Consider the following 22,104-nt stretch of genomic DNA (forward strand, 5'->3'; position numbering starts at 1 on the left):
CTTCAGGTAGTTCTTGAAGTCCTTCTAACCGGGAGGAAGCTTCTCAATGATAGCAGCCACCTGGAAGGTTTCACTCAGAACCATCCCTTCTGAGTGGATCTCATGCAAGATCACCTGAAGCACCTGGACTTGGAAGATCACCGTCTTAGAGTCAACTATCTTGTAGTCCAGGAATCAGCCCACAATGAACTTCTTTACCCCTGCATCCTCCGTCTTGTATTTCTTGTCCAGGGACTCCCACAGCACCTTAGTCGTTCTCTTCATGCTATACACAGCGTACAGTGAGTCGGCAAGGCAGTTGAGGATGTAGTTTCGGGAAAGGAACTCAAAATGAGTCCATGCCTCCACTGTACTGATGGTCTGTGCATCAGCATCCTCAGCTCACTTGGGAGGGTCCTCGGTCAAGAACCGAGCCAGATTGAGCGTGGTCAGGTAGAAGAGCATCTTCTGCTGCCACCTCTTGAAATTCAGTCCACTGAACTTCTCTGGCTTTTCCCCATGACTGATTGGCACAGTTCCAATCGGGGCGGAGGGGGCCTGCACTTGTTGAGTCTGTTGCACCTCAACATTCTGTTCCGTGGCCATCTCAACAGAATCGAATCTGTTTCAATATTGTTAGAAACCAAACAATCTGTTGCCGAAGATTTTACGGGGTATTAGCTGAATTTAAATTGCACTGAATTAAATTCAACTTACAATAGAGATGACCTGAGCGGATAATCTCAGGCTGCCAGCAGGATCTAGTTTCTGCTCAGAGCCGAAGAATTGCAGAGCAAGAAGATCAGCTGAGCCACTAGTCTGTGTTGTCGAGATGAGGTCGGCCGGTCGGTCGGTCGGTCGGCCGGGTCGGTTAGTCGAGTGGAGGTCGGATCGGCAGGTCGGGTCGATCGTCGGGTCGGTCGGGTCGGTCGGTCGAGTGGAGGTCGAATCGGCAGGTCGGGTCGGGTCGGTCGGTCGGTCGGTCAGTTGGGTCGGTCAGTCGAGTGGAGGTCGGATGGACAGGTCGGGTCGGTCGGTCGGTCGGCCGAGTCAGTCGGTCATGTGGAGGTCGAATCGGCAGGTTGGGTCGGTCGGTCGGTCGGTCGTGTGGAGGTTGGATCGACAGGTCGGGTCGGTCGGTCGGTCGGCCGGGTCGGTCGTGTGGAGGTCGGATCGGCAGGTCGAGTCGGTCGGTCGGTCGGCGGTCGGGTCGGTCGGTCGGGCGATCGATCGAGTGGATTGGGAGGATGACCAAGGCCCTGCGAGTCGCAGTTTCCTTGAAACAGATTCGCCCCCACCTCCGGCTGTGCTTCGAGGTTTAGTTGGGTGGTCTGTTTCCCAGGATACAACGATCTGACCGTGAACTCCACCAAGCACCGGTGGTCACGGCGAACTAAGTGGTACCCGAATAAGGAGGAGAGTTTCTGCTTAATTTCGCTGTGTTATCTGCGGAAATATAGGAGCTCAAGACAAAAGGACAACAGTAATGATCAATTAATGATCATTACTCAATGCTAGCTTTTCACTTGGCCGTTTTGATTCTGCATTAATCTTTCTTTAATGCATCTGTTACACAAGCAGCAAAAAGATATATGTGGCAAAATGTTGGTTGTTCCGCTTGGGCAAATTTTGCCTTACCGGTCTGGCATTCATGTGCGCTGGTCGCGCTCGCGCACGAGTCAACTTGGTTCAGTGCAATCCGGGCCATGGATTTGCCCCCCCCCCCTGCGTGACAGAGACCCTCTCCCCCATGCATTTGTTCACATCCTCAATGTATGTGAATCAATATAAACCAACAAATATGCCAAGAAACTCCCAATGTGGGACTAAAGTCTCATGCACAATAGAGCTTCTTCTCGTCCTCCTCTTCTCCACTCACACTTATTCAACACCTGGTCCAAGCCCCCATTATATGATAGAATGAATAAGCTTTTATAGTTGTTGGAGTAGGGTCATGTCGCTGGGCACGACTGCCCATGGCGAGGCTCGTTGCACTCAGATCTCATGGCCACGACCGCTTATGGCGCGAGCCACAGCTGCCCTTGGCACGGGCCATGACTGCTTGTGGAGTGGCGACCAAACTTGCCACGGCTCGTGGCGTGGTGCTCGAACTTGCCATGGCCTGTGACGTGGCAGTCGAACCTGCCATGACCCATGGCGTGGCGTCCAAACTTTCCACGACCCGTGATGTGGCAACCGAACCTCCCACAACTTGTGGTGTGGGCCACAGAAAAGCCGCAGCAGGGAGGTAGAGCCTGCCATAGGTCGTGGGTCGTGGCCCTAACCACGACCACCCATGTGGCACGGTAGTTGAGCCTGCCATAGGTCGTGACGCTGGCCACGACCACCAGTGGCAGGGCAAGGCTCTTTGCCTTAATTTTTTTGCTCCCCGATTCACGTCCCTGACAATCAAAACAAGTAAAGAGCAGTTCTCCAAATTAAAAGTAACAAAAAGAAATATACAAGATGAAAATATGAAATATATGTATATAAAATAACACAGCATGTGTGTCAAATTATGATAAAAACTTATACGAAATGTACATATCAATAAACTTTTCTAGAACCAAAACAAATTAACTAAATTAACTTTTCAAAAACTAATTGACTTTTAAAAATTTTTAAAAAAAAACACACTGGAAAAATATGGTAAAAAATTATTTGGAGTTGGGGTATAGATACATGTCCAACTTGTCAAAAAATTTTAAAAGTAACTAATTAGAGACTCTTTTGCTAAGGATATCAACTAACATATCTTTTTGACTGAACCTCTAATTTCTCGAAATGCTTTGTATAATAATATTGAACTGGACTATGAGTTATATCACTTCCTACTTTGTTATTATAATATAGTTGAATTGGTTTTTCTAAAAATAGCTAAGGTCTTTTAACAAAAGTAGCTGAGGTCTTTAAAAAAAATTTCGCCCACAATGTTTCACACTTCTAAGGTCATCCTTCTATACTCATTTCTATAAAATGTCAACCTCGGATATCTCACACGGTTGGTTCCTAGTCAACCGTAGAGAGATAATTAAAAAATCAAACAAGCCACTACATGGAAAGATATTTCTATACTTCTATACTCTTTATTTCTTACTTCTACATATAACTAAGTTTTCACGAACAAAAGGTAAGTATCCTTAAAGAGGTCCTCATAGACGTATCCATGGCATGTCCTAGGCTATAGCCATCCCAGATTCATTTCCTAATCAGATTATAACTAGACTTTTACACCCTCATTACTATAAAAAAAAACACACACACAGTCAATCTAATCATTACTCGATCATCAATTACACCAATAATTTCCAATTCCTTTACAATGATAATTTGAAATCCTAATCAAATATAAATTTTATTCCAATCTTATTTCCAATTATTCCTACCTCACAATTCTATAAATAACACTGCAATCTTAATTTGTTAGTTATATTCTTCATTAATTAAACCATAGAGCCACTCTACGTGTAAAGCGCAAATCTTCTAGTGGAACTTCCTTATCTTAGTCCAATTTTAGATCCTAAAAAATCATTCGACACACTTGCAATAAAATTTTATCATGCAGATTTCCCAATTCAAGATATCATTGCTTTAGAATATAAATTAATACATTATAAACATCATGATTCAGAATTTGAAGGCTTCTAATGTTTATATTATATTGACTTATTTTGAGATTACTTATTTATACTGAGCGAGTTTTTCCGAAACATGTGAAGATGACACTATATAATAAAATAAACAATATTTTTTTAAAATACTTTTTAATACGATTGAACGAGATTTAATTTAAAATATAAATATGTTTTACTATAAATAAATTTTATGTTTTAAAATCTCTTAGAACAAAAATGTATTGAACAATATAATATAATGATTTTTTATTTTATTATTATGAGTGCGCAGAACATCCAAAAGCAATCCAAACAATCTAAGCGCCTAAATGTATGCAAGACAAAGTTAGATAAAAGGTCCATTCCTATTCCTAAAGCTAATTTTAGATACCATAATATACAATAGACTACATTCATATATTGCTTAGTGAGATTATACATATGGTAAAAGAATGATTTATTCGTCCTAACACTCCCATCAATCAATCTCTAAATTATTACGAAGAAGATAAATCATAAATAACTAATAACCATTAGTGCAGATGGCTAAATATGAGAGAAGATATGCTCGGACACACCGAGTTTCAACTTCAAGACCTCATATAACAACACACCATATCTTACCTATCACACCACTAGAGTATTAGCTAGTTTGCAAGCTGACATGCATTCATGTAGTAGATTAATGATACTTTGATACAAGAAAATTCACCACTTTTGGTTTGCCTTAGACAGAAGCAACTTCAACAACGAAACACTGAGCACTCGTTTTTGTTCATTCACAATATAAGAACATCGTACATTCACAAAATTTTAAACAGTAATGTGGATTAGTTTGTCCTTTGTTCAAACAAATTGTAGAATAACAAAATTGAATATTAACAGACTAGCATATAAGCTGGAAGAAGAGTATTGCAGAAGAGTGAAATCTTGACGAAAGAATGACTGAGCTCATCCAAATACTTATGATTGATATAAACCTTTGTTCTGACAAGCTTCAAGAACCACTGTGGCAACTTGTAGCAAACTTCTTCCTGAGAGCTTTTTTAATGGCAACGATTCTTACAAGATAAGAGATAGAATATCATGATCCAGTTAGAATAAAGTAATGGTCATTAAAGGTGGCCAATCATAGAGATTGACATTACCATTTTCACAGATCCTGCTAAACTGAGATGCACAGGTCCTTAAGTTGCACCCATCCATATGAACACCGGTCACGGATCTTCTGAATCACCGATTCTGCCAGACTTACTGCTGGACGGATAGCAGCAAGCTCTTTCTCAATAGATAGCTTAACATTTTGGTCCAGCTGCAGCCATAGCATTCCCATAAATAATTGTATGTTGTTTTTGAAAAGAAAAAAGCGTGAACGCCTAGGAGCTTCATTACTCACAGGTAGATAGTGCACAATTTGATACCATTAAGTCAAAGTGCATATAGTGGAACACTAACCTTCTCGGCAAAATTAGAAGCATCCAAGACATGGCAAAAATAAGATAGTTGCTTGTATAGGTCTTTCTCCGTGTACTGCTTAGTGAAAATTAGACAACAGCTTTTAGCATTCTAGCAGTTGAGTTATGCAGATTAATTAATCCGAGTAAATTTAAACCATGATATTGCAAAATTGTAATGGTCATACCTGTCTTATGAGATGGCCATTGCAGTGTGGGTAATTTGGGCAAACTGTTCCTCTTTCAGAGTCGCCAATTACTCGAAGATTCACACTGCGTGTGGTATACTTGCATATTTCATCATCGCACTGAGAAAATAATCAAGGTAGTCATTTATACACTTGAAGGCTAGCGAAGGACGTCAGACATTATATTTTCATGAGTATTGAAAAACTGAAACACTTTGTATTTTACCATCATCAATCCTTTATAATATAGGTAAATGAAATTGTCAGCTTGCCTTTTCACCTGCAGAAAAAGATACAGTAGAAAATTCATCTTGTGAAACAATTTACAAAAGAAGGACGAACTATGCTGGTAATCAAAATGCTTACGTAACAGATCTAACCACTAGATCACTACATAAAAGAAAAACATTGCACTAGTACAGTAGTCGAACCTGATTAGCTAACATGGCAGGAGAAAACTTGCACCCTTCAATATGGTCAGGGCACCTTGGGCAACGCATCCTTTGCCAGAAGTTAGGATCTGATTGCTCTTCTGCTTGAGAATCAGATGGCTTCTTGTGAATTGAAGATAGTAAACTTGAAATAGGAGGACAATCGAAGGTGCTGGAACAGCTGGAGCATGACAACCTGAGAGGCTCACAACCACGAAACCTGCAAGTATTTGACATTGATACTTGATAATATAGTTAACAGTTAATTGATGCTACTTTGTGATCCCTTTATATAAACTACCTACCTCTCTTCAATATCTATTATGGCTGAGAGCACGCTTGAAGGATCTTGGCCGACAGACTCAGGTTCTTTAAATTGGAACTGTGCATAATAAGATATGAAATGGTCTGTCAAGAAGCAATGACATAAAAAACACTTTGAAAGGCCCATTTGGTTTTAGAAGTTGCACCTTAGCTGAATCAAGTCCTAGACAATCAGCTAAACGTGCTGGGCTAGTACCCTGAATTGAAGCACACAACCGCGAGACAACAGGATGAATCTGTCAAAAGAAGCCATCAGTATATCACATAGAATACAGCTTCAAATGCTAAACTTCCTTTGGTTTTTGGAAAAATGGTAGCAAACCTGTTGTGATAAGTAATAGTCAATATCAATCATCCAACCACCATCCCTTTTCAATTCGTCAGGATGCCTAGCTCTTTGAGCTATTCCAGTAGAACTGGAGAAGTTTTCCTAAAAACACAACAGACAAAAGTAGTATGAAGTCAAGATAGATGATGATGAGCACTTACAGATTATCCTTTCCTTCATATCTTTGGATAATCAAATATCATAACAATTTTTATTTATTTTGGTAATAGATGATGAACACTTCAGATTATCCTTTCCTCACCAAGATTACAAAGTTGTGGATATATCAACAAAATTAATATGGGTTAATTAGAATTTTACTTTAAAACTTCAATTTGATAATAATATAGTGGCAAATGTTTCTTGCAATTTAAACTCATGAAAAATTAGATATCAAAGGTGCTTAATAATTTTCCCTCTGAGAATCTTAGATATCCAATATCTACTTAGAACAAGGAAATCTTCAAGAATATAAGGCATCATAAATGTGCTAAAAGATTAGTAGTTGGAATAGATAAGAAAATGTTAGAACCGATAAGATAATCTTGTGTGATGGTCGCGTGCTTCCTTGGCCAACAATAAAACTATTGTCTTGTGACCTTATGGTCACAAGATTCAAATCGCAGAAACAATCTCTTGCAATGCAGAGTAAGAGTGGGAACAATATGTCCAATGTCATCCGACCCTTCTCCGGAACACTACATTAGTAGGAACTTTGTACATCGGACTACCCTTTTTAATGTAGAAAGTTTAGAAAAGCACAAACAAAAGTTAATGTGGCAAGGATGAAATGCTACTATGGATGTGTACGGTTATTAAAAAGGAAATTAAAAAAATACCATACAGAATAATTCCATATCCTCAATAGAGGATAAAAAGCATAGAAATAATTAGATTAGATAAACAATTAGGGTTGGTGTTGTGTGGGCAGTGGGACAATGAATAAAAGTATAAAACTCTACTTAATCATAATTAAAAGTCACTAAAAATACATAAATATATGTAACAATATAGGAATGGCAAACCAACATATGTATAGATGAACCCCTAGCTAGGAATCACATTTTGTTTATTATTACATTGATAATGGACATTTAAAATTATATATATATATATATATATATATATATATATATATATAAACCTCATTAGTATAGTCCATGCCAATAGTAAAATTGTTGTCATATGACCTCGTGATCACGGGTTCAAGTAGTAGAAACAACCTCTTGTAATGCAAGGTAAAGCTGCGTATAATAGATTCTTCCCCGACCTTGCATTGGTAAGAGTTTTGTACACCAAGCAACCCTTTTTTTAATAGTCTATGCCAGGTATTTATGGATAGGATAAGTATTTATGAATTGATCACTTAATTTAAATTGTTCCCAATCATGATTCATTTTGAAGTATACAATCACATATGCAACTTTAACTATTACAATGTTAAATGATAATTATGTTAAGAAAATCCATATTTATTCTGAGAAAATGTTATCATTAATCTGATTGTGAATTAGGATTTGGCATCAGCATTATTACTGTTGATCTGAAGTTATCATCCATATGGTTAAGTCAATTTTCCATTTACCACAACATAAATATAACACATGTAACATTAGCCTATACCTGCTGGCAGCAGATGATATAAGGAACTGTATCACCAGCAGAGCATCCAGTGTGGCCATTTTTCTTCAATCTTAGAGCCACCTGAAGATGATATTCAAGTAAACTAGAGAATAGTACCAAATAAACTTTTCCAACAAATACACTCCGAAAGAAAGTCTGACCTGCACATGTGGTTGGTTTTTGGCATCTGGATAATCTTCTGGCGGCTTTGTTAATGTTTTTGTGATAACATACTTTTCAAGTGCTACTTCACCATTTCTCATGTCTTCTTGCACCTGTTTATAGAGACATAAATGCCAAAGTCAGACTAATTTAAAACAATTTTCAAATCAGATAAAACAGTGAACCAGTGTGCTCAAAAAATATGTATGCCAGTTTATGATCCCTGGCAATAATGAGCCTGATTTGTCTTGTACATCTATTAGGTACCTTTATGAGAGAACTATGAATAGACTCAACAACATCTTCACAAGTTCTGTAATGATAAAAAATCACATGGTTTAAAAAATACAAGTTAAATTAGAATACACTGTCAAAACTATAATACCGAAGATATTTTTTTGAAAGAAAAGATGAAAAAGTGTCACATCACCCTCCAGATAAAATTTGTCTGAGGCAATAATCTCCTATTTCTTTTGAAAGCAAACTCCAATCACGGCGAACCATATCAAGGCCTTTGCGTTCAATGACCTGCCTTGTTCATGCAAATTAAATCAGCATGGCCTTTTAATGATACAGAATCAAGAAAAAAAAGGACTAAGCATATCAAGCTTGACCTCATATGGCATTCCATCCTTGAATAGCACTTTGACAGCAGCATATTTCTTTTTTTTCAATAGAAGCATTCTCTTGTACAAACCATCAAGATCAATTTCTAGGCGACGATATTTCTTGTTAACCTGTGAAAGGACAAGAATCAAGAAATCAACATTAGCAATCAGTACTCGCAATGGTTTGATTACTCATAACTAGCTTATAAAGATAATCGCATTACAGAACTACTGAAGGAGTTGAACTACGTAAACTTGGACAAGCCTAACCTCTTGGATCACTTTGCCAGCAATTGCCCTTGCCTTATTTATGTCATCCAGCCCACTGTAAATCATGATTGAGTCTGTATCCCCATAGATCACCTGTAAATCAGGCATAAACCTTTACATAATCACATACAAAAGATAATTATATTTCTGAAAGTAAAGTGAATACCACAGTGAAAAGCAATATGGCAATTTGTTCAATGATATTATCTTTCCAGGGGAAAGGATGGGAGGGTCATTATTGTTCAGGTGAAAAAGTAATATGAATTTCATGGGTCTTCAAAGATTTGATTGATGGTTCTGGAAAGATATTTGCATTCAGGAAGTGGGTGAATACCACAGTAAAGAGCAATGGGAGTTATCTTTGATGGCGAGAGGTTGGAAAGACTCAAAAAATTGTTCAGGTGAAGTAGTTTGAACTTTAAGGGGTTTTAATATTGAGGGTATTAGAGGGCAATCTGACTGGAAGTAAGAAGGAAAGACTGGGAAACCAAGCAATGTGAATGATCACAAATGCAGAATCACATAACAACATTTCTCAAATAATCATTTAACAATACAGCATTACTGACTACAACTAAATGAAATAGCCATACCTCCAAGTTCAAGTTGTTCTGGACTAGATCAACAGTACTTTGCAAGATTTCTCTCCCCTGCACAATATATGCATGGAGTAAAAATTGGATAAGAGGTTTTGCAGCCAACATGGCATATGTTTGGAACTCTTATTAAAGAGATTATGTCAAAAATCAAAGACAATCTTACTTGCAGCGTTATCAGCTCGGCAAGTGGTTTGGCATAAAATCTAGAGTTAGAAAAGCCCAAGCAACCATACATGCTGAATTGAATCATTTAGAGAAAGGTTAGATATAAGAAGAATGAAACCTGAGCAACAAGCATCTAGTTTGACATTTTAAAACCACTACACCTGTTGGCAGTAAGTTTCAGCGCTTGCTGTTGAATATCAAGCTGCTGAATTTTCAGACGAGAAGCAGTCTTAAGCCAAGATTTAACCATTCTTCTTCTCTCAACCAAGTCCCTCAGCAACTGAAAAGATAATATGAGAAAAGTAAATAAAAGCAGCAGTAGCATGCAAAAATTTATACACACAGAAATACCAAGTTCTGTTCACCGAAGCATGTAATACAGAAAAGTTATAACGTGAATGTTGTCAAAGCAGCTAAAGCCTCCAGTTCCACTTTAAGGGAAAACAAAAGAATCCACTTGACATATTTGCATTGCAACTGAATGAGTAGATTTCTTAGACTACTTTGGGTCAAGCCATTGTATGTAACCCATATTCTGCTATATTAATTTTTCCACACTGTGTGCACGTGTGACTGATCACCTTGCGATCTCCTTGACTTCGCAACCGACCCTCTATACGACCAATCTCCTTTCCTCAGCCTCATCATCTATCCTCCACACAACTGATCTCAACTTCTTGACCTCATGACTATTTTCCATGCAACCTAAGCCTCTTCAAAAACTCCTTGGCCTCACAACCATCTTCCTCACGACTCCACGAAACCAAAGCCATTTCATGAGCTCCTCAGCCTCCTTGTGATTCCACACAACGGAAGTCTCTTCACTGCACAAGGGTGAAACCTTAAATTCCATGTCACTGCTAATGCTAGTAAAATCCCTTAATGGTCAAAGGCTCCTTTGGGACGGTCACCAATACAGCTCCAGTGTCTACAATGCCTCAAGGTAAATTCCTCCTTTTGGAACAATTGACGCCATAAAATCATAAATATTGGAGGCAGAACGTGACTTTTTTTTTTCTTGACATTGAGCTCCTTGTAGAGCTAAATATATAAAATGATAGGAGACAAAAGGATTCTTGTAGTAAAATTTCTTCTTTCCATATTCAAATAGCTAAATACCAAGTGCTGTAGGAACACTAAAGAAAAGTGGTTAGATACCTAAAATAATCTGTCATTTACCTCAGGTAACACCCCAGGAATTTTAGAAGATGGAAGATTAGGAATAAGGCCTTCAGGAGATCGCTCAACTGTTGTAAAGCATATATTATATTCCTGTATACATATTGAAATTTGCATTAGCAGAAGCTGGAAGTACATGGTATTTTAAAAAAAAAAAAAAAAAGGTGCACCCAGGCTTACAGTGAAATACCTGAATTATTGAAGGATAAAGACTGTTGAAGTCAAGAAGTAGTATAAGCTTGTCATATAAACCCTTTTTAGGCTCCAAAACTAACCCACCAGCATAGGCAGGACCTTTTTTTCCTTTGCTTTGATCAATGTGATGTGCATCAATATCTATAGATTCATGGTCCTTTGTTGCACCATCTTCATCTCCATCTTGACAGTTGATTGATTTTCTCTTTGTTGTATTAAGCTCTTTAGTGCGTGAAGAGATTTTGTCTGGTGTGATGTACTTTTTTGCATGAAATGCATGTAATAAGAGGTACTCCACCCTTTGTGCTCTGGCACCCTGTGGAGACAGATACAGAACCTTAGTGACTATTTCTACTTAATAATTCAATAAGCATTGACATAAAACAGCAGACCACCTGAAGAGTTTTTCCCCAAAGATTGCCACTGATATTTGTCAGTTGCCGAGTGAGGGGGAGAACACTAAGATGAAACATCAATTCTAGAGAAAGCCAGGCATCAGTCTCACCATACTCGACCTAATAAAATCATATTTCTCATTAAATTTTTTGCACTTTGAAACAGCAAGCAGAGACTTAAGTGTGATTACAAGGAGAGAGAAAAGTTTGAAATGAAACTGAGGAAGCTTGGGGGGAACTTGCCAATTCTAGTAGCATTGTTGTGGACTGAAACATAGAAGGAATATCATGTGGAGAAATCTCCTTCCTATCTTTGTTTAGTTGTGTTTTTGCAAGTTGAGTCAAGGAGTAACTTACCTAAAAGTTAGTTTTCATCAGAAATTGAACAAGTCTTGAATTCATATGAAATGAATTATAGAGCACCAGCACTGTGATTTCAACATACCTCTCTCAGGAGGTCTCTTGAGCACAAATAGGTATCACATAGGAGACGACCTGCAATGCAAGACATAATTCCAGGAGTAGCTCCAGATCCATAGAAACCACTTCCTTTTGTCAATTTAGGCATTGAATATCGCTTCAGGCGGCCAATCTTGGACCACGTTGCGCTTGGTACCTTACAAACCTGCATCAGTAAGTGGTTGACTGACATTACATTTACTCCTGGGATAATATACAACTATACACAATTATGTATCAAGCATTTAAGTGTACAGAATAGAGATTATAAAAGAAAAAAAAAAACAGTTTTATGGTATGAAGGGAAAAGCTCCAGAAACTACAGCTTCAATGAGGCATTATAAGTTGAGTAGCTTTGCCACAGGAATAAAAACATATCAAAGAAAAAAAGCCTGAGTCTAAGACAGTATACGTTGGTACCCCATAAACATTTATAAATTAAATTTAAACCAAACCTGAGCCCTGCGTAGAAGAACATCAAGGTCAAACCCAGATATATTGTGTCCAACAAGAACATCACTATCCAATTTATTCAGTTCAATCATCAAACGGTTCAGTAATGCCCGTTCACTAAAAAAGGTAGAAATAGGAAATCATCAGTGAGTTTACAGTACAGAGGAAAAACAGATGAGCAATCAACAGTTTACCTGCTTTCTAATGCCAATGTACTTGTCCCAGCCCTTGAATTTCTTTCAGAAACTTCCTTCGTCATACCCATCGGAAATATGCCTCCTTCTAGTTTGCGGACAATGGAAAAATGAGTAAGTGCTCCCCTGTTCTTCCATTCTGATGGCACCATAGGACCATCAATCTGTATATGATTTCAAGCAATACCTTTGAGAGCCACACCAAATAAACAAAAGGCAAATAAAGCTAGGAACAATAATGACAACAATTAATGATGAGAATAATGGAAACTTGCTATGGCCTAACTGAGAAATATCATAATGCATATATGTATCAAAAACTAGTCATTAAAATAAGCATGTTTTAAAATAATTTATGTTATGCCACCTAAAACGGCCAAAAGGTACCATTCAATTGTTTCCAGTCAACTACAGAAACTTGATGTTTCTAGCTTTGAATATCATAGTGGGCAGACACTTGACCCCTTCAACACCCCTTAGTATCCATCAAAGTGTACCTTGAGCTAACTATATCTCTCTAGCAGTTATTAGTCAAGAGACTTGTTATACTTTTGTAACTTACTCTTCTAAAATTTTAATTCGATTGATTATCTAATTGATATATAATCTTATTTTTAAAAGTAAACAAATTAAATTGAAGGAAATTAAAGGAGTTAAACTAGTCTAAATAAATTTGTCTAGACAGACTTTAATGTGTGTCAAAGCATAACAATTGTAGACAGATTATGGTACAACATAATTTTTAATTCAATTGACTAATCATTTTAAAATTTAAAAAAAAAAAACACTATGTGAATGGGATTAAAGAGTAACACTCTCCTCAATTCATCTTGACACATTAAAACACATGTTGAAGAGTATTGAGAGTGGTATGACATAACAAAATTGAAGTTCAATTAACTATCTTATTTTCAGTCATAATTTTAGAACCAAATAATCTCAGTGGAAGGAAATTAAATGAGTCAAACACATCTAAATTTATCGTGACCACTTTGATGCATTTTGAAATGCATTCAAATGTGTTAAATGACACAGTAAAATACAGTACAGTAGCTACCAATACTGTCCTGATTGAGTAACAAAACCTTGCCATGGAAGTACGAAAATAACTAATTTAAACCTTGCCAATAAGTATACTGGTAAAAAGAATTCCTTTGACTGGTTGACTAGTTGTTTTTCAAAACATATCCATACCTTTGCCTTGTGACAGCAGACAACTGAAGCTGTCACTATTTCATTTTCATTATTCTTTTCATTGATAACAGTTTTCAAATTTATTGCTGTAACAACCACAGGAGGATCTAACAGTGTCTTTGAAGTGGAGATACGTATATCTTTGGGACAATCAACAATTATTTCAAGCTTGCACCAACTCACCTGTTTCAGGGCAAATATAATGGTAACTTGTTGCATTAAATTGATCTTAATCAAGACAGAAACACACTGAATAAACATTAGAAATGGAAATGAGGGTACACCCGTTGACCAGCTGGACATATCATAAATTTGGAAATTGACAACCATGAAGGCCCCTTGATCTTCCTTTTGATGATAAACAACTCCAAGGAACTGCAGGATAACAATGCTAATTACTTTGCAATTATAAAATAACCTAAATGTGCAAAAACCCAAATATTATAGTACTGTCCAATATACCTATTGCATTAAGAAAAATAAAAGTTTGGATGAAAAATCATTAAAAATCCTTGGGAATAAGCTTATTAGACAGTTCCCCATGCACACTCAATCACCTACTTTCAGAGTTTACACCAAATTTTTATCAATTACAGAGTGAAACTTGTGACTTCATAATAGAGAGAAAAAAGATTCTTGTCCTAATTACTCAAGATGTCTTAAATGAGATATGTTGCATTACCATAAATTACGTTTTGTTAGATGCAGCCTAGCACACGCGCAAAAAACACTAAGTTGAAAATGGTTTCATGCAAACCAGCACCAGTGCGAAGCTAGAAAAATGAATGAACTTGACCACTTCAGCATTCACTCAAAAACCATTGGTAAGCTGTAACATCTAACCTTAGTTTGTCAATTAAATCAACTCATGCAAGAGAATAATATAGCACAACAATGATACATATGAGAAACCTAAAAGCATTTATTTCTTAGGAGTTGTGACTTTGTAGTATCAATTTTCAACTCTAAACACATGTAAAAGATAAATTAATCTTGATGTTTCTTTTATGCCCGCAACTCCCTCAAGGCAATTCAATTGTTTACCTTGTGTGTGTTCCAAGCAATGCAAGGAACTTTTTCCCTCTAAGATCAGCTGGAAGTGGCGGATCCTGTTATTGATTTGAAAGATTGAAATCAGCATGTGAAGTGGAGTCCACAAAATAAGTGATTTTGGCATATTATCTAATTTCCGGATAGAATAGTTAGAGCAAAAGACAAACATTACAGTACCTCTTAAAGATTAAACCAAGTCATGTTCTCACCAGCCACATGTTTTATATCTTGGGGCAACGTTATAATCAGAGGTATGATAGTAAGCAACCTTTTAAGCGCTCATCAAAGACATCCTAAGAGTTAGTAAAGATGAAAAACTTTCCTTTGATGATCCATATGTGAGAAGGATTTGGAATTTATAGTTTGCATCAATATGTAAGCAACTCAAAATATTTATTAGAATAACAATAAGAAAATAGGACTGGTAGGAAATAAGGAACATCTTTATCTGCAAAATATACACATATTATGTAAAGAATCAACACCACAAAACCCTAGGAAAACTAAATGTTGAATAGCTAGAACAGATTAGAGAAGATTCTGATAAACATGTATTTCGTAGTCCCAAATTCAATGTGTTTTCAGCTCTTTCTTAATCATGTGCCAGATATGAATGGTCAACAATCCTAAATATAGAGAGATTAGGAGGTAACTTTGAAACATGGTCCTTATAAACAAACATGTACATAACGTGTTCATTATTTCTTGCATTTGTGGCTGCTTGATTGGGCTAGATTTATTTGTGCATTAACTTGAGATACAGAAACATGCAGATAAAAGTAAACAAGCCTTCCTACTTAAGTACCTTTAAAGAAAAATTGTACCTTAAATGGGTAGTTGATCTTAAGAACATACTGCTCGCCAGAAGGAATATCTAATCGTTCAAATGCATAGTTTCGCTGAAAATTTTCCAAACAGGATCCATTATCATTAATTAAGACTATGCCAATATAAGTAAATTATCCTTCAGCTAAAAGAAATATAAGCATTGTTATGGGCAAGGGCCCATCTGTAAATATGTAAGCGGTAAAGCACCAACTTTAACTGTCTCTATTTGTCGTAATAGATATATAAAGAAAATGTTGAAGTTCCACGCACCTTAACTGGCATCATGCTAAAAGTTGACACGTTTATATCAAGCAAATGTTGTGCTACTTCATTCTTCATTTCTGATGCCATATCCTGTGAGACAAGTATGAATCTGAACAACTAGAATAACTTTATAGATCTCAATGCAATAGAAAAAAAATGCTATGACACTCATGAGCCATGTTTAGATGGACAGGTTTACTTGCAGAGTTTCTCCGAGAGTTGCTTCTGACATTTGAGACTTAGGAGAATTTCTCCCAGCTATGTTTATGCTGTCAAAAACAGAATCCTTTGGAATGGCATAAACACATCTTTGCATGTTTTTCACAATGATGCAACAACTATGATAACCACTGCCAGCTTTAACCTTAGAGTTCATAAAAAAAAAAATGCACACAATTAGCACCAAAATTTACAGTATTGCTATAAGCCAAATTGAAATGTCACTTGACCTATAGCTAAGGAATCAAAAATATAAAACATAGATATCATGACCATGTGGAACAAGTGTTAAAAAAAATCTAGGACAAACAACACTAGAGAAATATGTGAGAAGAAAGCCAGATAATTTTTCAAACATTATAAGTATTATCTTAGAAGATTTTGTCCCCGGAGGGCGAGCTTAGTAACTAGAAGATTTTTCCGGTGACCCATACATCACTATGGCAAATAGAAATTATACTATTAGATTTAAAGAAAATTTGTCATTAAACCCATAGTGCTTAAAACCTCAGATACTTGGTTGACCTTTCCAATGACCTCTTTATTTATCAGTCTTAAAAAGAGACTAGGAAGCTACATATTTTTGGCATATGGTCCTCCATTTCAGAGTGAGCTGAGAAAGAGGGATTCAAACCATGGGTGAAATCAATAAGCAGGTCAAACAATGTAGGCAGTGATATATGCACCCTATGCAACCACAAATGTGGACATTCAAGAAACTGAAAGTGACTTTATGATTTTTCTCCTCAGAGGATTAGTTCTTGTAATTATGAAATCCTTTTATATGGCCAAATTTTGGTAAGGTAACTTAAAATTGTTAATTTAAGCAATTGGTTTGCATGTGTTCAATTATGTGCACGTTAGATACATGATGTGCTCCACATCATTGATTAATATAGACGGTTACTTATAGATAACATCTTAAGTTCTATAGTTACAGACATTATTTATCTAGAATTGTTGATTTGATAGCTTGATTAGTATGGGCATTATACGAATACTAAGCATTTTTATCAACATAAATAATTTTAGATATCATTAGTATGGGTCAAGCATATATATGCACTCGCACACTGCATTTGTGTTGTTCAATGGATTAATCAAATAGCATCTACCTATGCTTGCTTTTAAAAGCCTGGTCTTACTATATGTTTTATTATTTAAAAAAACTAATATTGATGGCAGCAATCTCATAGATTGCACAATATGGTGATTTATTGGCATAATTTGCACTACGCTAGTCATCATCATGAATTGCATTAAGGTGCATATTTAATTTACTGCCATTCAGGACAACATGTACCAACTACATGTCCATGCAAGATGACAAACTTACAAACAAATTCCTCTTGCAAAAGTGAAATTTGGACCCATGTTGCAACCGAATAATTTAACAAGTATGAGTAAAACCAATATCTTGGATCAATGTGATTTAAATTATCCAAGTAATCCAAGTCCTAAAGCCTATATCATACCAAGATGAGTGCACCCAGAAGACAGCCCATTCAAGAGTTGAGAATTGGTCTATAAAAAGTGGAGAAATAGGTTGGTTAAATACAAGGATTCTAACAACTTTTCAATTTAGGCCATCAAATTTAAACAATCTAATGGGTGGATTCTAACAACCTAATTTTCAACTCGAGAGGACCACAAGCTATTTCTCACTAATACAAATTGCAAATTATCTAAATATATCCTAGAGTTATTTCATCAAATCTTAGTTACACACTATTTTTGGAGGCAAATTAAGCCTTAAGAAAAACGAATGTGCACTTCAGGATCATTGATTGATATAAATTCACAAACCACCATTGCAACCCATTACTAACCAAATTTCCATTAAGGATTTGGTAGAATGGTCAAAATGTGACCTTATTAGGGTTACTCAGTATAAAGTGATCTTGAAGAGGATTTTAATCATGTAAAAGCACAAGCCCTTCAATTCTCCTTCACCTCCTAATTCTGAAAACAATATTAGCTATTAAATGTTAGTGGGAACTACCAAAGAAAGAGGTCAATGAGTCTGAATTCAGCTCATTCAACTGCAACAATCTCAAGGCATGGTCATCCTCCTTGACGCCAAAATTTCCCCACTTATAGGTCTATAACCAGTTCCAATGAATCTAGGAAATAATGAGATTGATCAGTTTCCCTTGCCATGCGTTGACAAAGAAGAAAGCATACCCACCCAGTCAAACAAGAGTTGTTATCTTCACCATCCAAATCTTCAAAAATTTAAAGACTAGACATGCTTAAAGAGAGGAATACTAGTTGTGCAAAGGAAAGAAGAGTAAGAAGAGGTTTTACTTATATTAGATTTAAATTTTCATTTTCCCTTGTCTATGCCCCTTTAAGTTTGGTTGCAACTTGTGAGTACATTACTTAGATTCAAGCTAGGCCCTGGCATCTTTCAAGGTTTCAAAGCATGCCAATTCAAGTGCTAGTTCACCCGAACCCATTGCATCACAACAATTCAAATATTAGTTCGCATAAATTTGTAGAACCATTCTTTGTTAAACGATGGCCCAACAGGTTAACAGCATGGTGTCCTAAATGGCATAAAACAACCTAGCGAACCAATGCAACTCAAGTCAAGGTGTAAAGTTGAATTGCAAGTGTGCTTAGCATAATGATAGTTTGTACCACATGCGCCGAAAGTGTCGCATGTGCCAAGCATTTGTATGTGCATGTTTGCCGGCTTCTTCCTCTCCATATCATTCGGAAAACTTTTATAGAATTTTTATGTTGAAAAAATCTAACAAGAACTAAGTGAATAAACAAGGAAGATATGGCATCTACCTTTGAGGATCATTTCAGTTTGTTTATCACTATTTTCCAAATCAAGACTCTTTTCCACTAAAAGTTTGACTTTGATCAATTAGAAATTTTGTATTTACTCTCTTAGGAACTAGGTGCTAGCTTGCAGCAGCACTTCAATTTTCAATATCCATCCTACTGGAAGTAGTACAATTCGACTTTAGTTTCTTGAAAAGTGAAGATGGTCATATACAAACCAACCATAAAGAAGTGAGAAATATGTATTGTGAATACAAAAGAATCTCCAAATTCTAGAACATGAGTAATTGGCAAGAAATACACAAAAATAAATAAAAAATAAATAAAGCAAAGAAATGAGTCGGGAGTGTGACATGCAATGAATCTGTTACATTAGTTTCAACTATTAACTAATACACATGTGTAGGCTTCTCCGCTGTCCCTCTCATATGTAATCTTCAAAATAGGTCTCATTGCCTTTTTGTGCAATTATTAATTATTAATGTAATTACACAATTGGTACAGTATGCAAAACAGTTGTCTTCTAACGATGGGATAATTGCTTAGGTGCATTAAGTGAGATCACAAAAACTAGAACTAAAAAAAAATGAATGAGATAAACTAGCTTACTTTTCCGAATAAGTACAGAATACCAGAATTACCACCAGATGTTTCCTCATGTGCATCGATTATGTAAAATGGAAGTGATCCATCGGCTTCCAAGGTAAACTCAAACTTATCATCTGAGTCAAAATTGGCCTTTGTTTCAGTAACTTCACCTTCAGGCCCAACACCCCCTTCATGACATACTGCCCTCCAGTCAGCAGTTGCACTTATCATGGATCCATCATTTTCCACCTTGATTGTAGCATTCAGAGATGACCTTTTTGGATCCTCCATTTTTGCATGCAAATTGGCTTCGTTATTTGCCTCATTTAAACTCTCATTACTAGCTGGTACGGCCATGCTAGCCAAATCCTTCCCATGTGTTTCCATGTCTACATCTTTCACTTGTCCTTTGTCATCGTTTGCTTGGCACTCCTCTGATTTGACCAATGGCTCCTCATCACTGGGATTAAATTCAACATTATGACTGTTGATGGCAAGAGGTTGTTGCATTTCAGCCTTAATCTGGACCACCGGCAGTGTCGTAATAGTAGTTGGAGCCACATTATTGACAGCATTCCGCCTCCTTTTCTCTCTATCTGTCTCATCAGGCGCAAATTCAGCTATTACATCGTCCACAATGCTTTCGGAACTCATAGAAGACCCTTTAACACGATCGTTTTTCTTGAATATCGAGGACGTAAACATCGAAGAGAGTCGTTGCTTGCCCATCATAGCGGCAGCCGCCGTAAGCGAGGAAGGAGGAGGCTTCTTTAGCGCAGGATCCATCTTCGGCGCCTTTCTCCTCTTGGGCTGTTCTTCCTCGCCGCCCGAGGGTTCTTCCTCGTCGCCGGAAGAATAAACGAGGTTGGGATTGGACCAATCCTCCTCCTGGCCGTCATCGGCGTAGCCGAGCCCATCATCATCTACAATAAAGCCACTGGCCTTCTCACGCCGGCTAGCGACGAGGGCGGCGTAGTCATCCTCTTCGACCACGTCGTAGATGGGGGCCTCCATTTTGACCTGTAGGGCGGCGCCAGCATCGGATCTGCGACCCCCAGAGCTACGGAGGGCTTTGAGGCGTTCGAGGGCGGCGGAACGGACGGAAGCATCTGAGCCGCGGCCTCGGGTCCGGAGGCCGGCCACCTTGGGTTCCTCCATCTCTCTTGCTTGCGGTGGTCGAGCGACCGATTTCGAAACCCATCAGTACCCTTTTCGACTATTTGGGCGGGAATTTGGCGGGCACGGTAGAGTTTTGGCGCCAAGAGACCGCCAAATCTAGGGTTTACGCTCGCTAATTCGGAATTAAGTGCGCACTTAGGAACAGAAAATCAAAGTAAAAGCCAACCACTTATTGTCACGTGTCAATGATCAACTTGTGATTTAGGACCTGTACTCGTAAACCTCTTAAAGAGATTTATGTTTGTCACATCATTATTACATTAAAATTTTAAAATTTTACTTCTTTTAAAAATTATTTTCTATTATCATAAAACCTCTCACTTTTAAAAACTCCACTTCTTTTAAAATTCTTTCTCTATACTCTCTCCACTATTTTTTTTATAAACTGCTTCCAAGATTTTAATACAGATTTATAAAAAAAGTTATAAACTCCACCTATGTAGTGGGTGAAGGGTTATATTGAGAGATTTATAACATAAATTACATGTTATAAACCTCTCATTGCAAATGCCCTAAAGAGCATCTCCCAGAAGCGAAAGTTTTTACGTATTTCTGCGATATCACATTGACACTACAAGTGTAAAAATGAATCTAATCCGACGATCTAATCCTAATCAATCCGATAAAAATTATCAGATTTTTTAAAATTTAAAATTTATCAGATTAGGTCGGATCAAATTTGAGTTAACCTGATTTGACTTAAATATAGAGTTTAGTAGATTTTTTTTTATTAAATTAAATTTCATTTTGAAAATTAAGATATTTTTATGTATATTAATATCATGTTTGTATGATAATAATAGAGTATTAAGATAAAAGTGAAGAATTATAGGGAAAATAGTCAAAAAAAAAAAAAATATTTGGAATCGGATTTTCGGATTATTCGGATCGGGTTTGGGTTTGAGTTTAGGGCTTTTGGATTGAACTCGGGTTCAGGTTGGATTAAAAAAAAAAACTCAACCCAATTCACTCGGATTGACACCCTTAATCGACACGATATCAAAAAATAAAATAAAAAATCTCTTAACAATTCTTCATAAATCCCATTTTTTATTAAAAAAAATATATATGTTATGATGTGGTGATAAGGAGGGCCCCACCCCATGCAGGATAACGGTCACAGTGGAGGTCAAAGTCAAAGCGGTTAATACACAGATAGCATCGGTCGGTCGGGCGAGCATACTCTGACCGGGGGAGAAGGTCTCGGTCTGATCCCGCCTTTGACGCAAGGAGTTGTCAAACGACCGACGCTCAAACGATCGGCTCGGCATTGGTAGAGCAGAACTTCGGCCGAGCAGCTACCTCGCTCGGCCATGTAGCAGGTCTCGACATTGGCAGAGCAGAACTTTAGCCGAGCAACTAC

At 37.1% G+C, this 22,104-nt stretch overlaps 1 protein-coding gene across 1 annotated transcript; it reads right to left on the reverse strand.

The window, feature by feature from the left end:
* Positions 1-4,335: 4,335 nt before the first annotated feature.
* LOC122009182 (DNA polymerase alpha catalytic subunit-like) lies at positions 4,336-20,786 on the reverse strand. The gene is made up of 32 exons (XM_042565234.1): positions 19,584-20,786; positions 16,159-16,323; positions 15,966-16,049; positions 15,692-15,766; positions 14,859-14,923; positions 14,099-14,189; positions 13,815-13,997; positions 12,621-12,784; positions 12,429-12,543; positions 11,960-12,139; positions 11,758-11,871; positions 11,515-11,634; positions 11,115-11,435; positions 10,925-11,017; positions 9,907-10,025; positions 9,744-9,816; positions 9,575-9,631; positions 8,982-9,074; positions 8,718-8,840; positions 8,534-8,631; positions 8,371-8,416; positions 8,103-8,216; positions 7,942-8,022; positions 6,313-6,420; positions 6,137-6,226; positions 5,972-6,048; positions 5,667-5,886; positions 5,462-5,515; positions 5,236-5,355; positions 5,049-5,123; positions 4,742-4,905; positions 4,336-4,654 (listed from the first exon to the last, which is right to left on the reverse strand). The coding sequence occupies exons 1-31, from the start codon at positions 20,718-20,720 to the stop codon at positions 4,759-4,761; spliced, it is 4,602 nt and encodes a 1,533-aa protein (XP_042421168.1). The 5' UTR covers positions 20,721-20,786; the 3' UTR covers positions 4,336-4,654; positions 4,742-4,758.
* Positions 20,787-22,104: the final 1,318 nt, after the last annotated feature.

Source organism: Zingiber officinale, chromosome 8A (genome assembly GCF_018446385.1).
Source record: "Zingiber officinale cultivar Zhangliang chromosome 8A, Zo_v1.1, whole genome shotgun sequence".
Classification (NCBI taxonomy): Eukaryota; Viridiplantae; Streptophyta; class Magnoliopsida; order Zingiberales; family Zingiberaceae; genus Zingiber; species Zingiber officinale.

Excerpts from the sequence above, each read along its gene's own strand:
- LOC122009182 (XM_042565234.1), bottom strand. The coding sequence starts at position 20,720 with ATGGAGGAACCCAAGGTGGCCGGCCTCCGGACCCGAGGCCGCGGCTCA. Across the intron at positions 9,817-9,906 it reads CTGAAACTTACTGCCAACAG|CATGTATGGTTGCTTGGGCT; the intron begins GTGTAGTGGTTT and ends GATTCAATTCAG. Across the intron at positions 8,841-8,981 it reads CTGGCAAAGTGATCCAAGAG|GTTAACAAGAAATATCGTCG; the intron begins GTTAGGCTTGTC and ends GTCCTTTCACAG.